This window comes from Megalops cyprinoides, chromosome 13 (genome assembly GCF_013368585.1).
Source record: "Megalops cyprinoides isolate fMegCyp1 chromosome 13, fMegCyp1.pri, whole genome shotgun sequence".
Taxonomy (NCBI): Eukaryota; Metazoa; Chordata; class Actinopteri; order Elopiformes; family Megalopidae; genus Megalops; species Megalops cyprinoides.
Window position 1 is genome coordinate 4,726,527 of NC_050595.1, and position 17,693 is coordinate 4,744,219.

At 51.4% G+C, this 17,693-nt stretch overlaps 1 protein-coding gene across 4 annotated transcripts in view; it reads right to left on the reverse strand.

The window, feature by feature from the left end:
• LOC118788350 (protein CBFA2T3-like) overlaps positions 1 to 17,693 on the reverse strand; it is a 49,390-nt gene that overhangs the window by 12,974 nt on the left and 18,723 nt on the right. For all 4 annotated transcript variants that reach the window (XM_036544314.1, XM_036544312.1, XM_036544311.1 and 1 more), the window contains exons 2-5: positions 6,467 to 6,613; positions 3,798 to 4,039; positions 3,223 to 3,312; positions 704 to 885 (exon numbers count right to left, since the gene is read on the reverse strand). In XM_036544314.1, the coding sequence (XP_036400207.1) occupies positions 704 to 885; positions 3,223 to 3,312; positions 3,798 to 4,039; positions 6,467 to 6,613 (661 nt within the window). The remainder of the gene's footprint in view (positions 1 to 703; positions 886 to 3,222; positions 3,313 to 3,797; positions 4,040 to 6,466; positions 6,614 to 17,693) is intronic.

The following is a 17,693-nucleotide window of genomic DNA, read 5'->3' on the forward strand; positions in this document are numbered from 1 at the left end:
CGCTGACAGAGTAAGCCAGGGGTTGGGAAGGCGGAGGTGCCGGGATTATCCCAATAGACCCCCCCCCCCCCCACCCGGATCTGCCCGAGCAGGGGTTCAGCTAACCACCATCTGGACACATCTCCGACATATGGTCATCTGCAGGAAGATGGTTGCAGAGAAGGGGGGGGGGGGGGGGGGGTGGGGGGGTTCAGACAGAGAGCAGCACTGCCATTTTACACATCTTAAATGCCGATTGGTCCTTCCCCTGATGCAGAGTGTTAGGAGGTTTTGATGGGGACGTGAAGGCTAACAGTACCGCGTTGTGGAGAGAGCTGCGGAGGATGCTCCCGGCATGAATACTTGAGAAGGGAGTCGCTCCCCCCCCCGTGCCCCCGTCCCAGCCCCGGGTGCCACCCGTAACATCTGGAACTGCCCTCCTTTCGGTTCTGTCTGGTTTCACACCGACAGCTGGCACCCTCTGAGGCAGCAGACTTGGCACGGGGTGGGCCAGACAGACAGATTGAGGATTTGTCTCTCTCCCTTCTTGCATTTTTTGAAAATAACCTGTAATAATCCTGTTCTCTTAGCCAGGGGAGGAAGGGGGGAGGGGAGGGGAGGGGAGGGGAAGAGTTTTCAGTCTGTTTCTCCACCCTGATATGGACTCTCTGAGGGGACTGCACTGTGGACAGGTGAAGAGGGCGGGGTGGGGGGGACGGGGTACCTGTCGGGGGTCTTCCTCTTGCCGTGTTCGTTGATCTCCAGCAGGATCTCGGAGGAGTCCAGGGGGGAGCTGGCATTGGCGTCCAGGAGCAGCTGCTCATGCTGGGCCAGGTACTGGGCGGGAGTCTGCTTGGCCATGCGGGCACAGTGCAGGAGCTCTCTCTGCAGGAGGGGTAGATTCGCCTGCGGAGAGAGAGAGAGAGAGAGAGAGAGAGAGAGAGAGAGAGAGAGGGAAGAGGAAGGAGTGAGACAGGGTGAAACAGCAGACAGATGCCTTCCTCCTCTCTACCCCATCAGCGCAGGAGAGAGCCAGTGGCCTGCAGAGAGAGTCTCTTCAGCCACCTTTGCTCAGATGAAACACAGCGCCTGTGTGTCACTACAGCGTAATTCAGCTGCGGTAAAACGAGGCTTTTAATGAGGGGCTCGGCTGAGCTGACAGCCCTGAGCAATGTACAGAGGGATGTGTGTCACCGCTCTGTCTTTCGGAAAAAAAAAAAGACCTAATTAACGAGCAGTACCATTTGACGAATTTTTCAGGGACGGCACGAGCTTCAGACTGCCGCAGTTTTCACAGATCACTAACAAGATGGACTGCTTTGCGATGCTCATTATTTAGTCTTGATTATGAGCTGCTACGGATCCAAAATTAACACTGGCACACACTGCAGCTTCCCCAGGAAGACCCTGGGAATACTTCCTTATTGAGCAGATAAACACAAGGCTCTCATTAAGGGAGAGTTCTGCCACAGACTGCACAGTGTGTGCCTGTGTATGTGTGTGTGTGTGTGTGTGTGCTCGTGTGTGTGTGTGTGTGTGTGTGTGTGTGCGGGTGTGTGAGAGAGTGTGTGTGTGTGTGCATGCGTGTGTGTGCTCATGTGTGCACTTGTGTGTGCATGTACATGTGCATGTGCGAGCGTGTGTGTGTGTGTGTGCATATGCGTGTGTGTGTGTATGTGTGTGTGTGCGCGTGTGTGTATGAATGTGTGTGTGTGTGTGTGTGTATGGATGTGTGTGTGTGTGTGTGTGTGTGTATGTGTGTGTGTATGGATGTGTGTGTGTGTGTGTGTGTGTGTGTGTGCGCATGTGTGTGTGTGCGTGCATGAGTGCTCTCTGGCTGCTGGTGTCTCTGTTGAATAATATGCACTCGATCAGTTGCTGTCACTGCTTAGTGGCTCCAGAGGCCCCTGTGGGCAAATCTGTGTGTTTGTGAGTGATACTTCTACTGAGACACACAGCATCTCTCCACAGGAAAAACAGGCAGAACTCAACCACCTCCCTGCAGTCTGCTCTCGGAAACAAACAGCACGCTGGGGAAATAGACCCCGCGTCCTGGTCAATGTCATGTCCAACACATTGCGTGAGTCTCTGACTTCATTACAACCACTACAACACGTTCATTATTTCCATGCTGTGCTTTGCATCCTCACAGTTCCTCATAGTTATCTGAACGTGAATCAGAACAAACGCGCTGCAGTCTCGAGGCACGTGCGATCGATCCACGGGGACAGACGTTTCATTTTAGCGTGTCACAAACACCTCGCTTCTCGGTGTGAGAATGATGTGATGGTCCTGTAAAGAATTTAAAGGCCTAAGGTACTTATATGAGAAAATAAATCTCGGCGAAAGCGGTTGGTTGGATGGGCAAAGCACTTGTAAACCAGCCTTGTAAATTCCACCGAATTGGTTTGTGCCCGGTAGGTCCGACTACTATAAATGCTTTGCTTTGCTTCATGACCATTTTGAAATACTGACCAACAAAAAACTAACCTACTTATACTTATAATATACAGGTTACATGAAGGCTGAAGGTAAAAAATATACACACACACACACACGCACACACACACACACACACAGTGCCTTGCAAAAGTATTCATTCTCACATGTTCTTTTTTTTCAGTGATCGGCACGCAGTGTCCCTTAAACTGGCATAAAGTGGAGCAGAGCTGACACTGTCCCTGATAAGGGGCCACCAGCTGTGAGTGCCCAGTCAGTAACTCGCTACAGCAGACCGGAGATCAACGGATATACATCAGCTCTGCGTTTTAGCCGCCCGTCAACATCTGTCAGGAAATCTTCTTTCCCCCACTCGACGCCACTCCGCCCGGCTCGGTACCTCCCCCAAGATTGCACACAGACAGATTTAGAGTAAACACACGTTTGCCAGCTTTAATGAATTGCAAATGATCGCCATATGGGCCGCGGATGATCGCTGTGCCAGCAGACGTAGCTGGAACCGGGGGCTGCCTCTTCATCTACTGTACTTCGGTGGTTTCCACATACAGTCAGTGATGTAGAGATAATGAGCCATGTCTGCATGGGCTGTGTACCATGTATCGTAGTTCATTTGTGTGCAATTTCTCTTTAACAATAAGCACTGTATCCATCAGCACTGGACACAGATACCAGAGGTTGTTTTTTTTTTTTTTTAAATGGGACAGATCTGATGTCTGGGGGGAACCCCAGGGGATTCTGGGAGTTCTGCGTGAGGGTCGTTTCTGTCGGCAAGGACGGGCTTACCTTGAGGAAAGGAATGACAAAGGGTCTTAGAGGGAAGTTTGTAGCCTCCTGGAGCTTAGAGTGGAACTCTTCAATAGTCAGAGTGGAGTTCTGTGTGACAAGACAGAGGGAAGAAATTTGAGAGAAACTTAAAGCCAGAGAGAGGGAGAGACCCACAGACAGACAGTAAAAGAGAAGAGGGGGCACTCATTCCTGTGGTTGGGCAGTTATCCAGACTAACCACAGACCATATCAGTGACAGGAGATGAGAAATGATCTTTATTGGAAGACTCGTCTAAAGGATCAAAGATTAACACTAATACGTCTGAGACAGGCAGAGGTCGGGACATTATATTTATCAAATTACAATGCTCAGAGACTTTTAGCAACGACAACAGAAATGGTGACAAGACAGCGGAGAGGAGGAGCAAGAGAGAGAGACAAAGAGGAAGAGGAAGACAGAGACAGAGACAGTGACAAGACAGCACAGAAGGAGGGCAACATCAGAGAGAGAAAGAGAGAGGGAGTGGAGAAAGAGGAAGAGAAAGAGAAAGAGACAGAGACGGAGACAGAGACAGGGAGGCGGTGTGACTCACCACCAGCCCCAGCACCAGGGTGCGGACGCGCTCCCCGATCTCGGGCGAGATGTCGTTGCCGAACTGCTGCAGCGTGGTGAGGAAGCGCTTGAGCTTGCAGAGCTGCCGGGCCCCGCAGGCCGGAGGCAGCTGCTGGGTGGACAGAGAGGCGCTGGAGGACATGGCCGGGCCATTGCTGAAGCCGTTGGGGGTGGAGGGCGCTCCATTCAGCGCCGTGGGCGAGTGGCTGCTCCCGTTCAGCACTGAGGAGAGAGAGAGCGGCCGGCCGTCAGACCCCGAGCTCCCCGCGTTCCGGTCCCCGTCCCCGTCCCGCCGCACACCGGCCGCCTTGCGTCCGCCTCTCCCAGAGCCGGTCCCAGTACCGGCGCTGGCGTGGAGGCTGCTGGGCATAGCCGGAACAGGGGAAGGAACATGCATGCCTAACACCAGCTCCTGCTGCTCTCAGGTCTCAGGATACGCGCTGGAGTCTCTGTCTCTGCCCCTCACCGCGAGGCTGCTCCCGGCCCTGCCCAGAGCTCCTTTCAGTGTGACAGAGCACTCCCGTGCCTTCGCTTCAGCTGTTTTTCACTAGAGGAATCCTGTGAGCCTCAACGTCAAGCCCACACACACGCGCGCGCACACGCGCACATTCACTCACCCATACCCCACCCCCCCCCGCCCTGTCCTGTCTGCCCTCTCTCAGTCACTCACTCACTGGAACACAACTATAAGAGGAACTTGTTAAAGAGGTGCCAAAAATAGACCTGGAGCCGGTCTTACTTTTATTCCGATAGCAGGTGTGTGGCTAAATTAGACTCCGCACATGTCCACCAGCTGAAAGTAGATTTGCAGCTTTCAGGTTCACAGCGACCCCCCCCCCCCAACCCCCCCCTCTCTTTTATTCCCCCCCCCCCCCCCCCCCCCCCCCCCCAACATATATTTCCAAACACGCCTTCTTATGTGGGTATATTCATCGCCTCACCCCCTCATTCCCACACACGGGTTACAGCATCTCCCATGATCTAAAAAAAGACCGAAAGCTTGCACACACATTTGTTTACATATCACAGATGTCGTACTGTTACAGCTGAACTGTAGACATTGTGGCGTAATGTAATTTGGAGTGTTTATATTGCCTTTTCGAGACAGTTTACCCGGAACAGAAGAATCATAACTGAACACACTGCTCAGAGGCAGGTGTACGTATTGCAAGTTAAAGGATCTAGCGTACAAACCTCTGCAGTTCTGGAATGAATACATGTACGCATAAGCTTGCTTCAAGGAGAAATGTGACCGCATGTTTAAACCATACCAAAAGATGGGGGGGTCTCTCTTTCACCCCCTCGACTCCACTTATATCCGCGGACATGAGACGCCCGTGCAGGGCTCGGGACACATGCGGGTTGACCATGTGACCGGCCACTTGTGTTCTGGTTATAGAGTGGCGAGCGGGCTGCACTGACGGCCGCCGCGACAGGTGAAACAACACCGCCTGTCATTGCTATATAGGGAAGAAACGGGTCCCAGTCCCCAGGAGCACGCCAGCATGCTCTCTGCATCGCCACTACACAAACAGCCTGGTCCGACCAACAGAGAGACCGCTACAGAGCGACACACACATACACACACACATACACACACACACACACATACACACACACACACACACACACGCACGCACACACACACACACACACACACACACACACACACACATACACACACACACACGCATACACACACACACACACATACACACACACACATGCACACACACACGCATACACACACACACATGAGCATACAAACAAAGACACGCACACTCTTATAATAATGCCGAGATCATGGTTCAGCACCGTAGCTAGGACACTGTCAAATCCTGAAGATTGGCAGGGGACTGGGAAAAGCACCACAGGAGGCAGTGAGGCCGTCAGGTGGCCAGCAAACTGGATTCACATCCACATCTGAATTCCTGTCATTGCTGTGATGCCCTCAAAGCAAGTACCTGATCTGCTTCAGTAAATACCCAGCTGTATCAATGCATAATTTATATTTATACAAATACACCCAAAAACTATGTCTGGAGAAGTGGTGCCTGCAAAGCAAAGAGATAATGCTACTCTTTAGTGGTTTATGAGGTGGGTAACTCCCTTTAGTGTAGAGTGATGCTTGAAAGGAACTCCAGCAATACAAGTGATAAAAAGCAGAGAAGTGGTCTAAATGCCTGAGTGCAGCGCTCTCGCTCCTACACGCCATTATGTCCAACACAACAGGCATCGTGCTCACGTTTAAAATATTGCCTTTTTAAATCTAATGGGTAGTTACTGAGAGAACAAATTGCAATCTATACTCAAGTTTACTTTTAGCCTACTGTGAATCGAAATGAGGCAGAAAAAAGAATCAAAAGGAATATTTTTTCTTTAATATTCTGTTGAGCTTTGCTTAATATATGCGTAGGACTAATGTTAAAAGTATTAATACAAGATGAGAATACTCAGTGGGAACAATATGGCCATATTACACTCGCTTGTGGAAAAAAAATCTTTCAATTCTGTCTCTTTAAAAAAAGCTATAACCTTGCTTTACACATGGCTGAGCAGTGACTGAAAGAGGGAACATCGTGACTCGATGTGCAGCCTTACACAAAACAACTGAAAAGTCAGAGGGTTGCCGTGACAATGAAGACTTACTGGTGGTGGGCGTGAACGAAGCACTGCGATTGGCTGCCTGGCTGACAGCTGGGGGAGGCGGCGGCATGGTGGGCGGAGTCGATCTGGGCTGGGTTTTGACATCAGCGGGTGAATCTGGCATCGTTCCAACCTTCTGTTCTGCGCTACCTGTGGGGAGGGCGAGGCCAGGTGAGAAGGAGGAAGGTCAGAGAGACGCAGACGACTCAAGCAGGAGAGGCAGCACGCGGCCGTGTGTGGCATCCAACGCCAAGACCTTCGCTCATCAAACATTCAAACTGCAGGCACTCCCCGTCAGCTTCAAACAAACCCCATGTGTCATTCTGACCAATTGTTTTGGGGCCCTTTAAACTTCATGCAGAATGTATTAACAGCTCGTTCACAATGATTACACAGATTCTCTCAATCTACCTCTGCATGCAGTATATAGCACTACCGTATTATAGCACTGCAGTTGTCTTAGCTTTGCTGTACTCTTGATATATCGGACCCTGTGGCAGCAGAGTCCGCGGTCTGTCTGTGTGGCTTCAGAGAGGAGCTGATAGCGGCAGGCCACAGACTACACGGACAAATGCCCTGCGCTCCTTCAAACATCCACCAACACCTGCTTCCCTGTTCAGCTGCTGCTGACGGAACCCCACACCCCCACCACCACCACCACCAGAGTCCTCCACACATCCCCCCACCCCCCGCCCCCAATTGACAGCCGGTTGATAGCCAGTGACAAGTGCAGCTGGATCTGCCCCTGTCTGTCACAGCGGCGGCTGCTTCCATGAACCTGCGCAGGCCTTCAGCCGGGACCAAACAAGGCAAAGCTTCCCCGGGCCTCGGGCAGGTGCCACTGCCTTTCCAGGGAGCACAAGGGCTCAGTGTCCCCGCTTCCCCGGTCAGGCACACGGGGACACACAGGGGACTGCTACATATCACAAACACCCTCCTCGTGCCTCACTGCCGCCAGCTTTTTTTTTTTTTTTTTGAACACACAATCAGTTCGCAACACCGCAGAGAAAATGTATCAGCGTGCTTTCCCTTCAGACTGCATCTGGGCTCTCAAATGCAAAGAGCTGCGGCAAACATCCCTGGATCGTTTCAATCACTCCTGGAAACCGTATTAAATAAAAAACTATGCAACATTTGTGACCAGTGAGTACAAAGCTACAGAAAATGCACTGTCTGCTGGAACAGATTAACGCTAACAGAGCTTTTCATCTGGGTTGTGTTATGTGTCTATCTGGCCAACCACAGGACTCACCAGAAGGGAGTTTTATCAGAGAGAAAGTAAGCACCGCTGCAACAGAGATCCAGGCAGATGCATCTGCCTTAATGCGATGCTGTCGCATCCCTAAGTAGTGAGAAGAAGTTATTCCTTTGCCAGTCTGACAAGTTGTCAATCTATCCTGTCTTGTAAATTGCTGTGAGGGTCTAATGGATTTGTCTAGTATGTAAAGTAATATGCCAAGTGTTTCATAAAGCACACACTGTGACAAACTCCACAGAACTGAGAGACACTTCAGGGGCCCAGGCTGTCTGATGTTACACTCTTGCAGTGTTATGGTTCTCAGTGTTGAACACTCATTGTTAAATACTCAATGTTAACTGAAGCATTGTTGAGAGACAATTCATTTTAATGGAAAGTTAAGAAAAAAAAATTCTGACGGCACCTTAACAGCATAACACTTTGTGTTAAATGCCTGAATGCCTGTTGTTGTGAAATGCTTGGCAGCAAGTAATTTTTTAAGAAAATACACTGAAGTAAAACTGAATTGATTGACTGACTAAGCACTCGGTGTTGTTGTTGATTACACAGCGCTGGACCCTCTGAAATGTGTGCTATGGGTGAAGGACAGGGAGACAGACTAACCCTGACTGCTGGGATGCGGTTGGAAGGAGATCCCTCGGCAACACAAACAGGAGCACGGGAGAGTGATGGCTTTCACAGCGGCGGTGGGGATAGCTTTACAGCATGCGTGACCCTGCCGAAGGAGTCAATCTCGCTCCGATGAGACAGGACGGCGGGCGGGGGGGTGGGGGGTGTAGGGCAGTGAGGGGCGGAGGAGGTTGGGGGGGGGGGGTTGTTGGATTTGGTGAAGTGGGGACAAGGAGGTGTTTTGGAGGCAGTCACACTGAGCAACTGGCCAATGGACCAGAACCACTAGATCCTTCTTCACCCCAGTTAAACCCAGGGGATGTCAGCCCCCCCCACCCCACCACCTCTTAGGGGAGGCTACAGACCCCGCATTTCAATTTCACCGAAGAAAAGATTACGGCAGGCGGTTCGTGTCTTAATTCTATCGCTCCGGGGGACGGATTTGCTGTCCCTCAAGGGCAGGGTAAAGGCAGCAGCCTTCCTTCTTGTAAACCGTAAAAAAACCCCAGCACCTTCTAATAACGTGATACCACCCCGGTCTCCACACGCGTCTGCAGAACGGCAAGGCCCCGAGCTCTGCATCCCGGGCCGCTGTGAGATCGCTGCTGCTGCTTCCACAGTCAAGTACAAAAATAACAGAGCGCTCAGGGTCGCTGCCAAACCACCGACAGCCTCGTAATTAGTCCCTGACCTACAGAGACAGCAGCTGCAGGACACTGCGGAGAACCAGGAGTTAAAGCCGCTCGGGGCTTGCTGCCAACACAGAGGTATGGAGAGGTCGTCGGCCCAGGGGACAGAGGCTTTGGATGGACAGGCTATAGGCTTCATACTGCACCAAAAGGCTATACGCTTCATACTTTACAGACAAGCTGTACGATTCTTATGAAACTGACAGACTATAAACGTCATACTATGCAAATAGACTATAAGATTCATACCACATAGACAGACTAACGGCATCATATAAAAAGAACAGTCTTCACAAGACCTGCCTACAGCCCTCTAGCATCTCCTGTGTTATAGCTGCAGCCAAGTGGGCCTAGGTTTGATTGGTGCTTGGATGGAAGACCCTCTGAATAAACTAGATTGCTACTGGAAGTGGTATTGGGGGCAAATAAGGTGCAGTCTGCCCTTTGGACTAAATAAGAGAGTAACGTCTGAAAGCAGCAATGGGGACACTGTGCTGTCAGAGACGGCCTCATTCGGATGTCACATTAAACTGAGGTCCTGAGTCCTGACTCTCCCCGGCCAAGACGCAATGTCATTTGTCACCAAGAGCAGGTGGTTCCCTCGTGTCCAAATCAAATTCCCAATCGGACTCTCAATCTGGCCATCTAATCCTCCTCTGGATTAATTAGCTAAAAAAATTTCCTCCCTCTCCACCTCAACTGATTGGGAGCATAGTGACGCAAAATGGCTGCCATCTGGTGGGTTCAACACATGCATGTAGTAGTATTGATTGTGGAAGAGGTGAGCCGTCCCTCCCTCCGCACTCTAAAATGCTTGGAGATCCTTTTAATCCATTCATTACTACTATTCTTACGCACCGCATGTACACACACCTGGATATTGCGTACGGCTTTATTATTTTATGAGGGCTTTGTCTGTCCTGGAGGCTGCGCGGTGCCGCCGTTCGTGTTTGCCCTCTTCGCGAGCCCACGCTCCACGCGGGCGTGTCCCTGAGCGAGGCTTTGTGAGCGCACGCGTTTATTAGCGTGGGAGGCGGAACGCGGCGCGGACGTCGCTCTGTTTACTCGACCTCCTCGCCGTTTCCGAAGGGAGCGCGGAGAGGCCCGAGCGGCGCTCTCTGAAAACACGGCGTAAACAACATGCTTCCACCAGCAAACATAACAAGGTGTTAGCGCTAATTCCCCCCCCCCGCTAACCAAAATAGCCGGCCGCCCTCCTCCGTTATTACGGACCGGTGGGTTTTGCCCCGCGCGTGCGCCCGCGGTGCCAAATGCAGCCCGCGGCTCTCCCCTTACAGACCCCGGCTCACGGCCTGTCAGAGCCACGGACATACAGGGCTCATCCATCTGCCACTGGGTCAAAGTGATCATATTCGCGGGGGGCCATCAGCACCAGCTGTGCTCGGTGCTGAGAGAGGACAGCGAATAGATGGAGACAAATGGCCTACAGAGTACAGCGCTGCCTGTCACCTGACAAAAGACAGAGCTTATTCGCTGTCTAAACTTACTTTTTTATTTCAACCCGTTTCTTGTTATCTTTAAGGTTTTTTTTTTACCAGAATAACTGTACGCAGGGTTTCATGATAATGCTGAAGATGTTTAATGTTGTCATGAGGCTTGAGACATAGCAGTCTGACTCTTTTCCAAAAATCATAATAGGAATATAAGATAAGCTTTAAGAAATGAAACTCATGGCCTTCGCATAGAGAGCATCGTCTTGTGTCTCATTCGAAACGAGACTCCTTTTTGCCTCAAACCTATTTTAAGAAAGCCGAATGTAACAAGAGGTAAACACTGTTTTCTCTTTGATTGACACAGCGGACCTTTCAACAAAACACGTCTCGTTAAGGCTTTAATTTGCTCCTGGGGGAGTCCCTCCCTGCATAGCAACTGCCGTGCAATCCTCGGGAGGGATCGGCCCTGGGATGGTCTGGAGGACTGAGACTCTCTGGGGGGGGGGGGGGGGGAAGGAGGAGGTCAAAAGTAAGGGGGGGGAAGCCCTATGCGGCCACCCGGCTGACCACCCCAAACACTGGGATTACAGACAGCTGTTTAATCTGACCAGCTAAAGGACGGCGGACAGGGCAGGATGCAAGTTTTAATAGATTAGAAAGTCGTCTGCGGCCACACACGCCATCTGTGCGCCCATTGTGCTGAGGGAACAGAAGAAATGCATGATGGGAGAAAAAGAGAGAGAAGAGAGACACGGAGCCCAAAAGGCGCTGAGACCATCTGAGGCCCTTTCCCAGGGTCCGGATGGCCTCGAATTGCCCTCCCCCCACCCAAACCCCCCCAGACGACCCATCCCTTCCGTCCCTGTATTTAACTACTGGGCCAGGATGAACTGTCAGTCATACGCATTGTGCATATGACCACAACATGTTGCCTGTGCTTCGCAGAGGTTGTGGTCGCGTTAATCTAATCAGGATGTCCACATGGGCAAATGGATTCAGTCCAGAATAAGACGAGACAAGTACTTTCAGATTGCGCTATTCCTGCCAGGACCCCACGACCCCACTCTGAAATTACAACCAAATTTCCAAAATATGAAAGGACGACAAATAGCCAACCTGATCTCAGAGCAATCAGCGCGGCTTGAAGACTCAGTGAGAAATGTGTTTTCCTTTAGAGTGGGATAGGATTTTGGAGGATTTCCCTGGATAAGTTTTTAATGGAACTCTATAGGGAAAACTGGAAAGAATTATATTACTGGACGTATAGCACAGCATGTGTCATGGAATATTTTAAAATTGTATCCTTATATAGTAAACCGGCTTGATCTCTGCCGTCTGAAAAACGTTTTGTCGAATTCCTCCGTGTCATGAAGAAATGAGGAGGAAAACAACCCTTCACGACAGCACAGTGTAGTTAGTAATTCTCTGGCTATTTTTGGTGTCCTTCCAGTTCTGAGGAAGCAAGCTTCCTCTGAAGCCCCAAACACAGAGGAAACCGTCGCGTAATGACACACCATTAGAAGCCTGTGATGCTTCTTTAGCTGTCTGTTCTGTCTTCAGAACCCGTGTTCTGTGTTCATAGCCGCTGTGTGGAGCTGTCCAGGACACTCAGAAGCACGACGGTACCCTCATGAGACCGTCTGACAGGGGCTTTTTCTTTCCTCTCCCCTTCAGTCCTTTTCTCCAGATGTCCCAATCTCTTTCTCTCCAGTGCTCCCTCTCTTCTTCTCTCTCAGTCTCTCCTCTACCTTTTTCTTTCTCTTACTTTGTGTCCCTTTCTCTACCTCATTTTTTTCCTCCTTCTCCCTGTGTTCCTCTCTCTTTACCTCCTTCTCTCTCTCCTGTGTCCCACTTTGTCTGCCTCTGTCTCTCCCTCTCTTGTGGTCCCTCTCTCCTTCTTTCTCAGACTCTCCTCTACATTCTGTTATCTCCCTCTCTTTCTGTGTCCCTCTCTGTATCTCCTTCTCTCCCCTTTTCTCTGTGTCCCTCTCTCTCTCTCCCTCCTTTTCTCTCTGTCCCTCTCTCTCTGTCTCTTTCTTTCCCTCCTTCTCTCTTCCCCTCCTCTACCTTCTGTTTTCTCCCTGTCTTTATCTGTGTCCTTCTCTTTTCCTCTCTCTTTCTCTGTGCGTCTCTCTCCCTACATCTATCTCTCCCTCTCCTTCTGTGTCCCTCTCTCTCTAACTCTTTCTCTCCCTCTCTTTCTCTGCGTCCTTCTCTCTACCTTTCTCAGCCTGTCCCCTACTTCCTTCCTTCTTTCTCTACATCCCTCTCTCTCTCCCTTCTTCTATCTCTCTGTCCTTCTCTCTCCCTGTCTCTCTTTCCTTCCCTCTTTCTGTCTGCGTTTTTCTCCCTCTCTCCCTCTGCATTGGTGTCCCTTGCTCCCTGTGTGTAATTCGCCCCGTCTCCAGCGCAGGAATGCTGTTGTTTTTAATTTCTCCCAGCTGCTCTGGCCGAGCGCCCGCCCGCCTGCCCGCACACATCTGCTCCCCATCAGGGCCGCTGAGGAGTCCACACAAACACAGGCCTCGCTTCAAAACACAGGGATTAGTGCTCCCCGCCTCGGCCCCAGGACCCCGGGACCCACGCACCAAATCGCCCCGGCAACTCCCCCCCCGCAGCCCTCTGTCTGACCCCCACCTATCAACCCCCCCACCCCTGCCCCCCCACGCCACTGACACCGCTCCCTCCATGAAAACTCTACACCAGCGTCAAGATCAGAGCTGGGGGGGGAGAGACAGGATTTGACAAGACCCTCTCCTTGCAGATCGTCTCTGATCTCCGCCTCCTCGAACCTTTGATCAGAGGCGAGGTGTCATCGCGAAATCGGCCCCTTTGATCAGGCATGAGACGGGAGACGCTCCACGGCGTGGGGTGGGGACACGCCCCCATCTCCACCTGCGGAATAAAAACCCACCACGCAACCCAGACATGTCCGTTACTTCATCTCGCCGGCGTTTCAAAAGACCCGCTGCAAATTGTGAACAGAGGACCACCATTGGAGCATTAATTTTCTGATTTAGGGGGGAAAAGAAGAGAAGTTCCAGTCTTGGCACTGCCGTATTCTCTCCCAGTACCAGGGGAAAGAGCTCCTTCAGCCCTGCCAAGCTGTAGACAACCACCTCTCTGAGCTCTGTGATAAAACAGACCTCAGAGCATCCTCAGCTGTTTAAAAATGTGGGGGCTCTAAATTTGGCTAATGACAGGGTGGAAGCGAGGGGCAGGGGTCAGGCTGAACCCTGGAGGAGTGCATGTTTCAAAGGTCTCCGAACTCCCCCCCCCCCCCGCCCCCCACCACTGCCCCCTTTCAAAGATGAATCTCTGTGATGCTAAGCAGATCTCCTCGGCTGAGCAAATATGTTCCAGAAAAGCAAACACTGGTGGGGGTGTTGGGGGGGGGGCAGATCTGAGATGGGAGTGCAAGTGTGTGCACACATGTGTATGTGTGTATGTGTATCTGTGTGTGTGTATGTGTATGGTTGTATGTGTATGTGTATGTGTGTATGTGTATCTGTGTGTGTGTATGTGTATGGTTGTATGTGTGTGTATGTGTATGGGGGTGTGTGTGTGTGTGTGTATGTGTATGTGTGTATGTGTATCTGTGTGTGTGTATGTGTATGGTTGTATGTGTGTGTATGTGTATGAGGGTGTGTGTGTGTGTGTGTGTGTGTATGTGTATGTATGTGTGTGTCTGTGTGTGTGTGTGCTTCAGATGTTTGGAATTGCAGACGGCGTGTACTCGCACCACACCCACGACAGCGGGAGATCATCGGGGCGTCTGCCGCCACGGAAACCTTGCCATGGCGACGCTCACGGCCCGACGGCAGGGCCGGGCCAGCTGTGGTGAGGGCCGGCACCCGTCCCGCTCCAGCTGCTTCCCTTGTCAGGGGTGCCCAGACGGAGAGGCGGTCCTCTGACCCACTTTCCCGGGTCGGGCGGGTTCCGTTCGATCTACACGCGGGCAGTGCATCGGACTGCCGTGCTGCGGTCATTATTACTGACTTCAACGTGAGGACCTCGGGCCGGCCGGGTGCGAGCCTTCCCGCCTGCTCCGGGCACAGCCCGCGGACGCAGCTGCCGGACACAGTGCCAGGCACCCCTCACACACCGCACCCGCTGAAACACAAGACAACCCGGCCCGCGCAACACGCTCTCACTCCCCTCCCCTTCGGATCCGTCTTTTCTGGGTGGTAGAAAACAGGGCCGCTGGAACAGTCAGATGAGTCGCGGTAAAGATGCATTTTTGGTTTGTTTTCTCGCTTATTCATTCCATGACCGCAGGAGCACCGCGGTCTGCTCTGCACTCTCACTCCGCTCCGCTTACTGCCATCCTCTTACGGTACGAACACCGCGGCCGGAGAGTTAAACCAACTCATGCAAGCTTTAAGGCAGTGAGAAAGAAGCAAAATTAGAAAATGAAATAAAAAGCAAAGTGGGTCTGGGTTCGGGATCGAGTTCCTGGCCAGAGTAGCTGCAGAGTAACATGTATCATTGGTTTCTGTCGGTCTGGGCCTGCTGCATCGTGCCACGCGGCTGTTATTGATACCAGTGAACGGGACCCCAGCAATCACCGGTGGCTAGTGCCCATGTGCTCTCTTTTATGAGGAAGAGTGGCTGCATTTAGTATATTTTAACTTAAAGGAAGAGAAAAAACTTCCTTTTCAGATGCTCCCGATGGCTGCTAACGACATCCAGATGTTGCACAGAGCTGTTTCTCTCTACGTTTCTGGTCCTCTGCCCTCCTCCCTCCCTCTCGCTCCCTCTCTCTCGCTCGTCCCTAACCCCGAGCCATTCCTAAATAAAGGAAAGTATTTGTGACATTCTGCTGCGGCGGGCTGTGCCAAGAACAGCTCTTCGGTCAGGCCCATCTGGAGTGTGTTAGCGCAACGCTGGGCACCGGCTCTGTCCGAGACAGAGAGGAGTGTACAGCCACTCAGGGTATCACACACACACACACACACACACACACAGACACAGACAGACAAACACACACACACTCAAACGCACACCCATGTACGCACACACACCAGCAAGGGCTCACACCCAGGGCCCAGAGTAATCGCTCATGTCACACACACTGGTCTGTTGTTTAAACCGTTATATATGACCCAGTTTGAGTGAACATTTATGTCTCAGCGCTGTTCCCGAGCACCCAAAGGGTGGGGGTGGGTGGGGCCAGTGGGTGGGGGAGGAAGGTGGGGGTGGTTGTTTTGGGGGGGGTAGGATGACAGAATCCAGCTCAAAAAAAAAGTTACAAAGTCACTTTTGTTTAGAGCTCCCACATAGCATATGGTGGCGCGCTTCAACGCGCTTGCCTGTTATTCTCAGGCGACACTTGTTGCCCGCTTGTTTAGGCTTTGTTGTCGCTGTCCCCTTGCCTTCGGTAACGCTTGTCTTGCTGCTGTTATATTAAGACCAGGCAGCGAGGGAGCCACCGTCTCCCGGCCTGCTCGAGGGGGCCCCCGGTGAGAGGGCCGCACCTGAACATCAATAACTGTCATCTCTCCTCCCCACCTGGGGACCGGCGGCAACGTGGGCACAGAGCCGTCACCGCCACATCTGCCAGCGCTGAGAGCGGGTGGCGGGGTGTGGGGGTGTGTGTGTGTGTGTGTGTGTGTGTGTGTGTGTGTGGGGGGGGGGGGGGGGGTGGAGTGGGCACACAGCAGAACAGGAGGAAAACACAAAAATCTAGAGAAGTAGAAGGGAAAGTGAGAATGAGACAGAGAGAGAAGAGAGGGGGAGAGTGTGAGACAGGGAGAGGGGGGGAGAGAAAACAGGGAAGGGAGGGGGGGAGAGGGAAAGAGGGATGACGAGGGGGGGAGGGAGGGAAGGAGAAGGGGGAAAAGAGAAGGAAGAAGGGCCTCTCGCGCAGTTCCCTTGTGTAATTTCCACCTCGGCTGTCAGAAGGAGATGAAGACACACTCCTGCCAGCTGAGATTCACCGAAAGGTGTGCCAAAATTTCATCTCAACAAAGCAAAAAAAAAAAAAAAAACACTGAAATAAAATTTGTTTTTGCATTTCTCCCTGTTTGCATGAGGATGTAGTCATAGTTCAAGCCAACGCCAGACTAAACATGATGTAATTTCTGCCTTGGTTAATGTGATTCGCACAATAATTTTATTTGTGTTTCGAGCACACCTGTTTTGTTACGAACAATGGTGGCCTCCTCTCCTCCCATGGTTAATCTGATTCATGCAACAATACGACTTCTGTTTTCAATACAACTACAGTTTTATTACGAACAATGGTAACAACTGCAGAATTTTTATTTTCACAGAATACAGATTCTGAGAAGATTCTCAGACTGCATTGGAGAAACAGTATTGTGTAAGATTCTTATATATTTTTTTCTTTATTGGAAACAGACAATACAGTCAATCTACTGTCAGTGAAAAGCCAAAAATGAATGCCTTTTTTAAAGCGATAAGTAATAACTGTGAGCATTTGTGATCTGTGAGGGTAAAACTTGCTTCACTTAAACAGCCACAGTGTATTAAACTCAGAGGAAAAAAACAAGGACCAAAAATAAAATTACCCCCGATCAGAATCTGTTTATTCTGCGAACTTACACAAACAAGCTCCCAGATCAAAACACCTGCAGCTCCACCAAACACCAATTAGCTCATCAAGCTTTTAATTACCCTGTTAATTGCAAACAGGCAGTGCAAGGGGCGACTGGGGAATAAGGAACAGGGGCCCTCCCCTGGACCCGCCTTGACAATCCTGACAAACAAAAGAGTAAGGCGTGCCAACGACAGCTCCACCCTGGGGGACAGAAGCAAACAGCCCGGCCACATCCTCGCCCGCCGTCTGTTGCCTGGCTCCGTGACATCACTTCCTGCTGCGCGCTCACCTGTCCCCCCCACGGGCAGCGCCCGGAACGGAGGCGCACCCGGAGCCGGCGGAGCATCTGCACGAGCTTAAAGCCTGCCGCAGCGAGGGCAGCTGGCCGTGGGAATATTAGGTAACGGTACATCACTGTCTCAGAGAGGAGACTCGGGAAGGTCTTAAGTGATCTGTGTTTGTCAAAAAAAAAAGATTTTCAGAGACACCCCCCCTTTATCTGTGTAGGATCTACAATGCGAAGCCAGCAGACGTGTGAAATGTCTGTGGAGAAACGCCTTATTTATTTTCACTGGACTTTCTCACTGGACTTCGTTTAGCTGCGATGAATGATGCACGCTGTTCACTCCCACATGCCTGTCTCGGTCTCTCCCTTTCT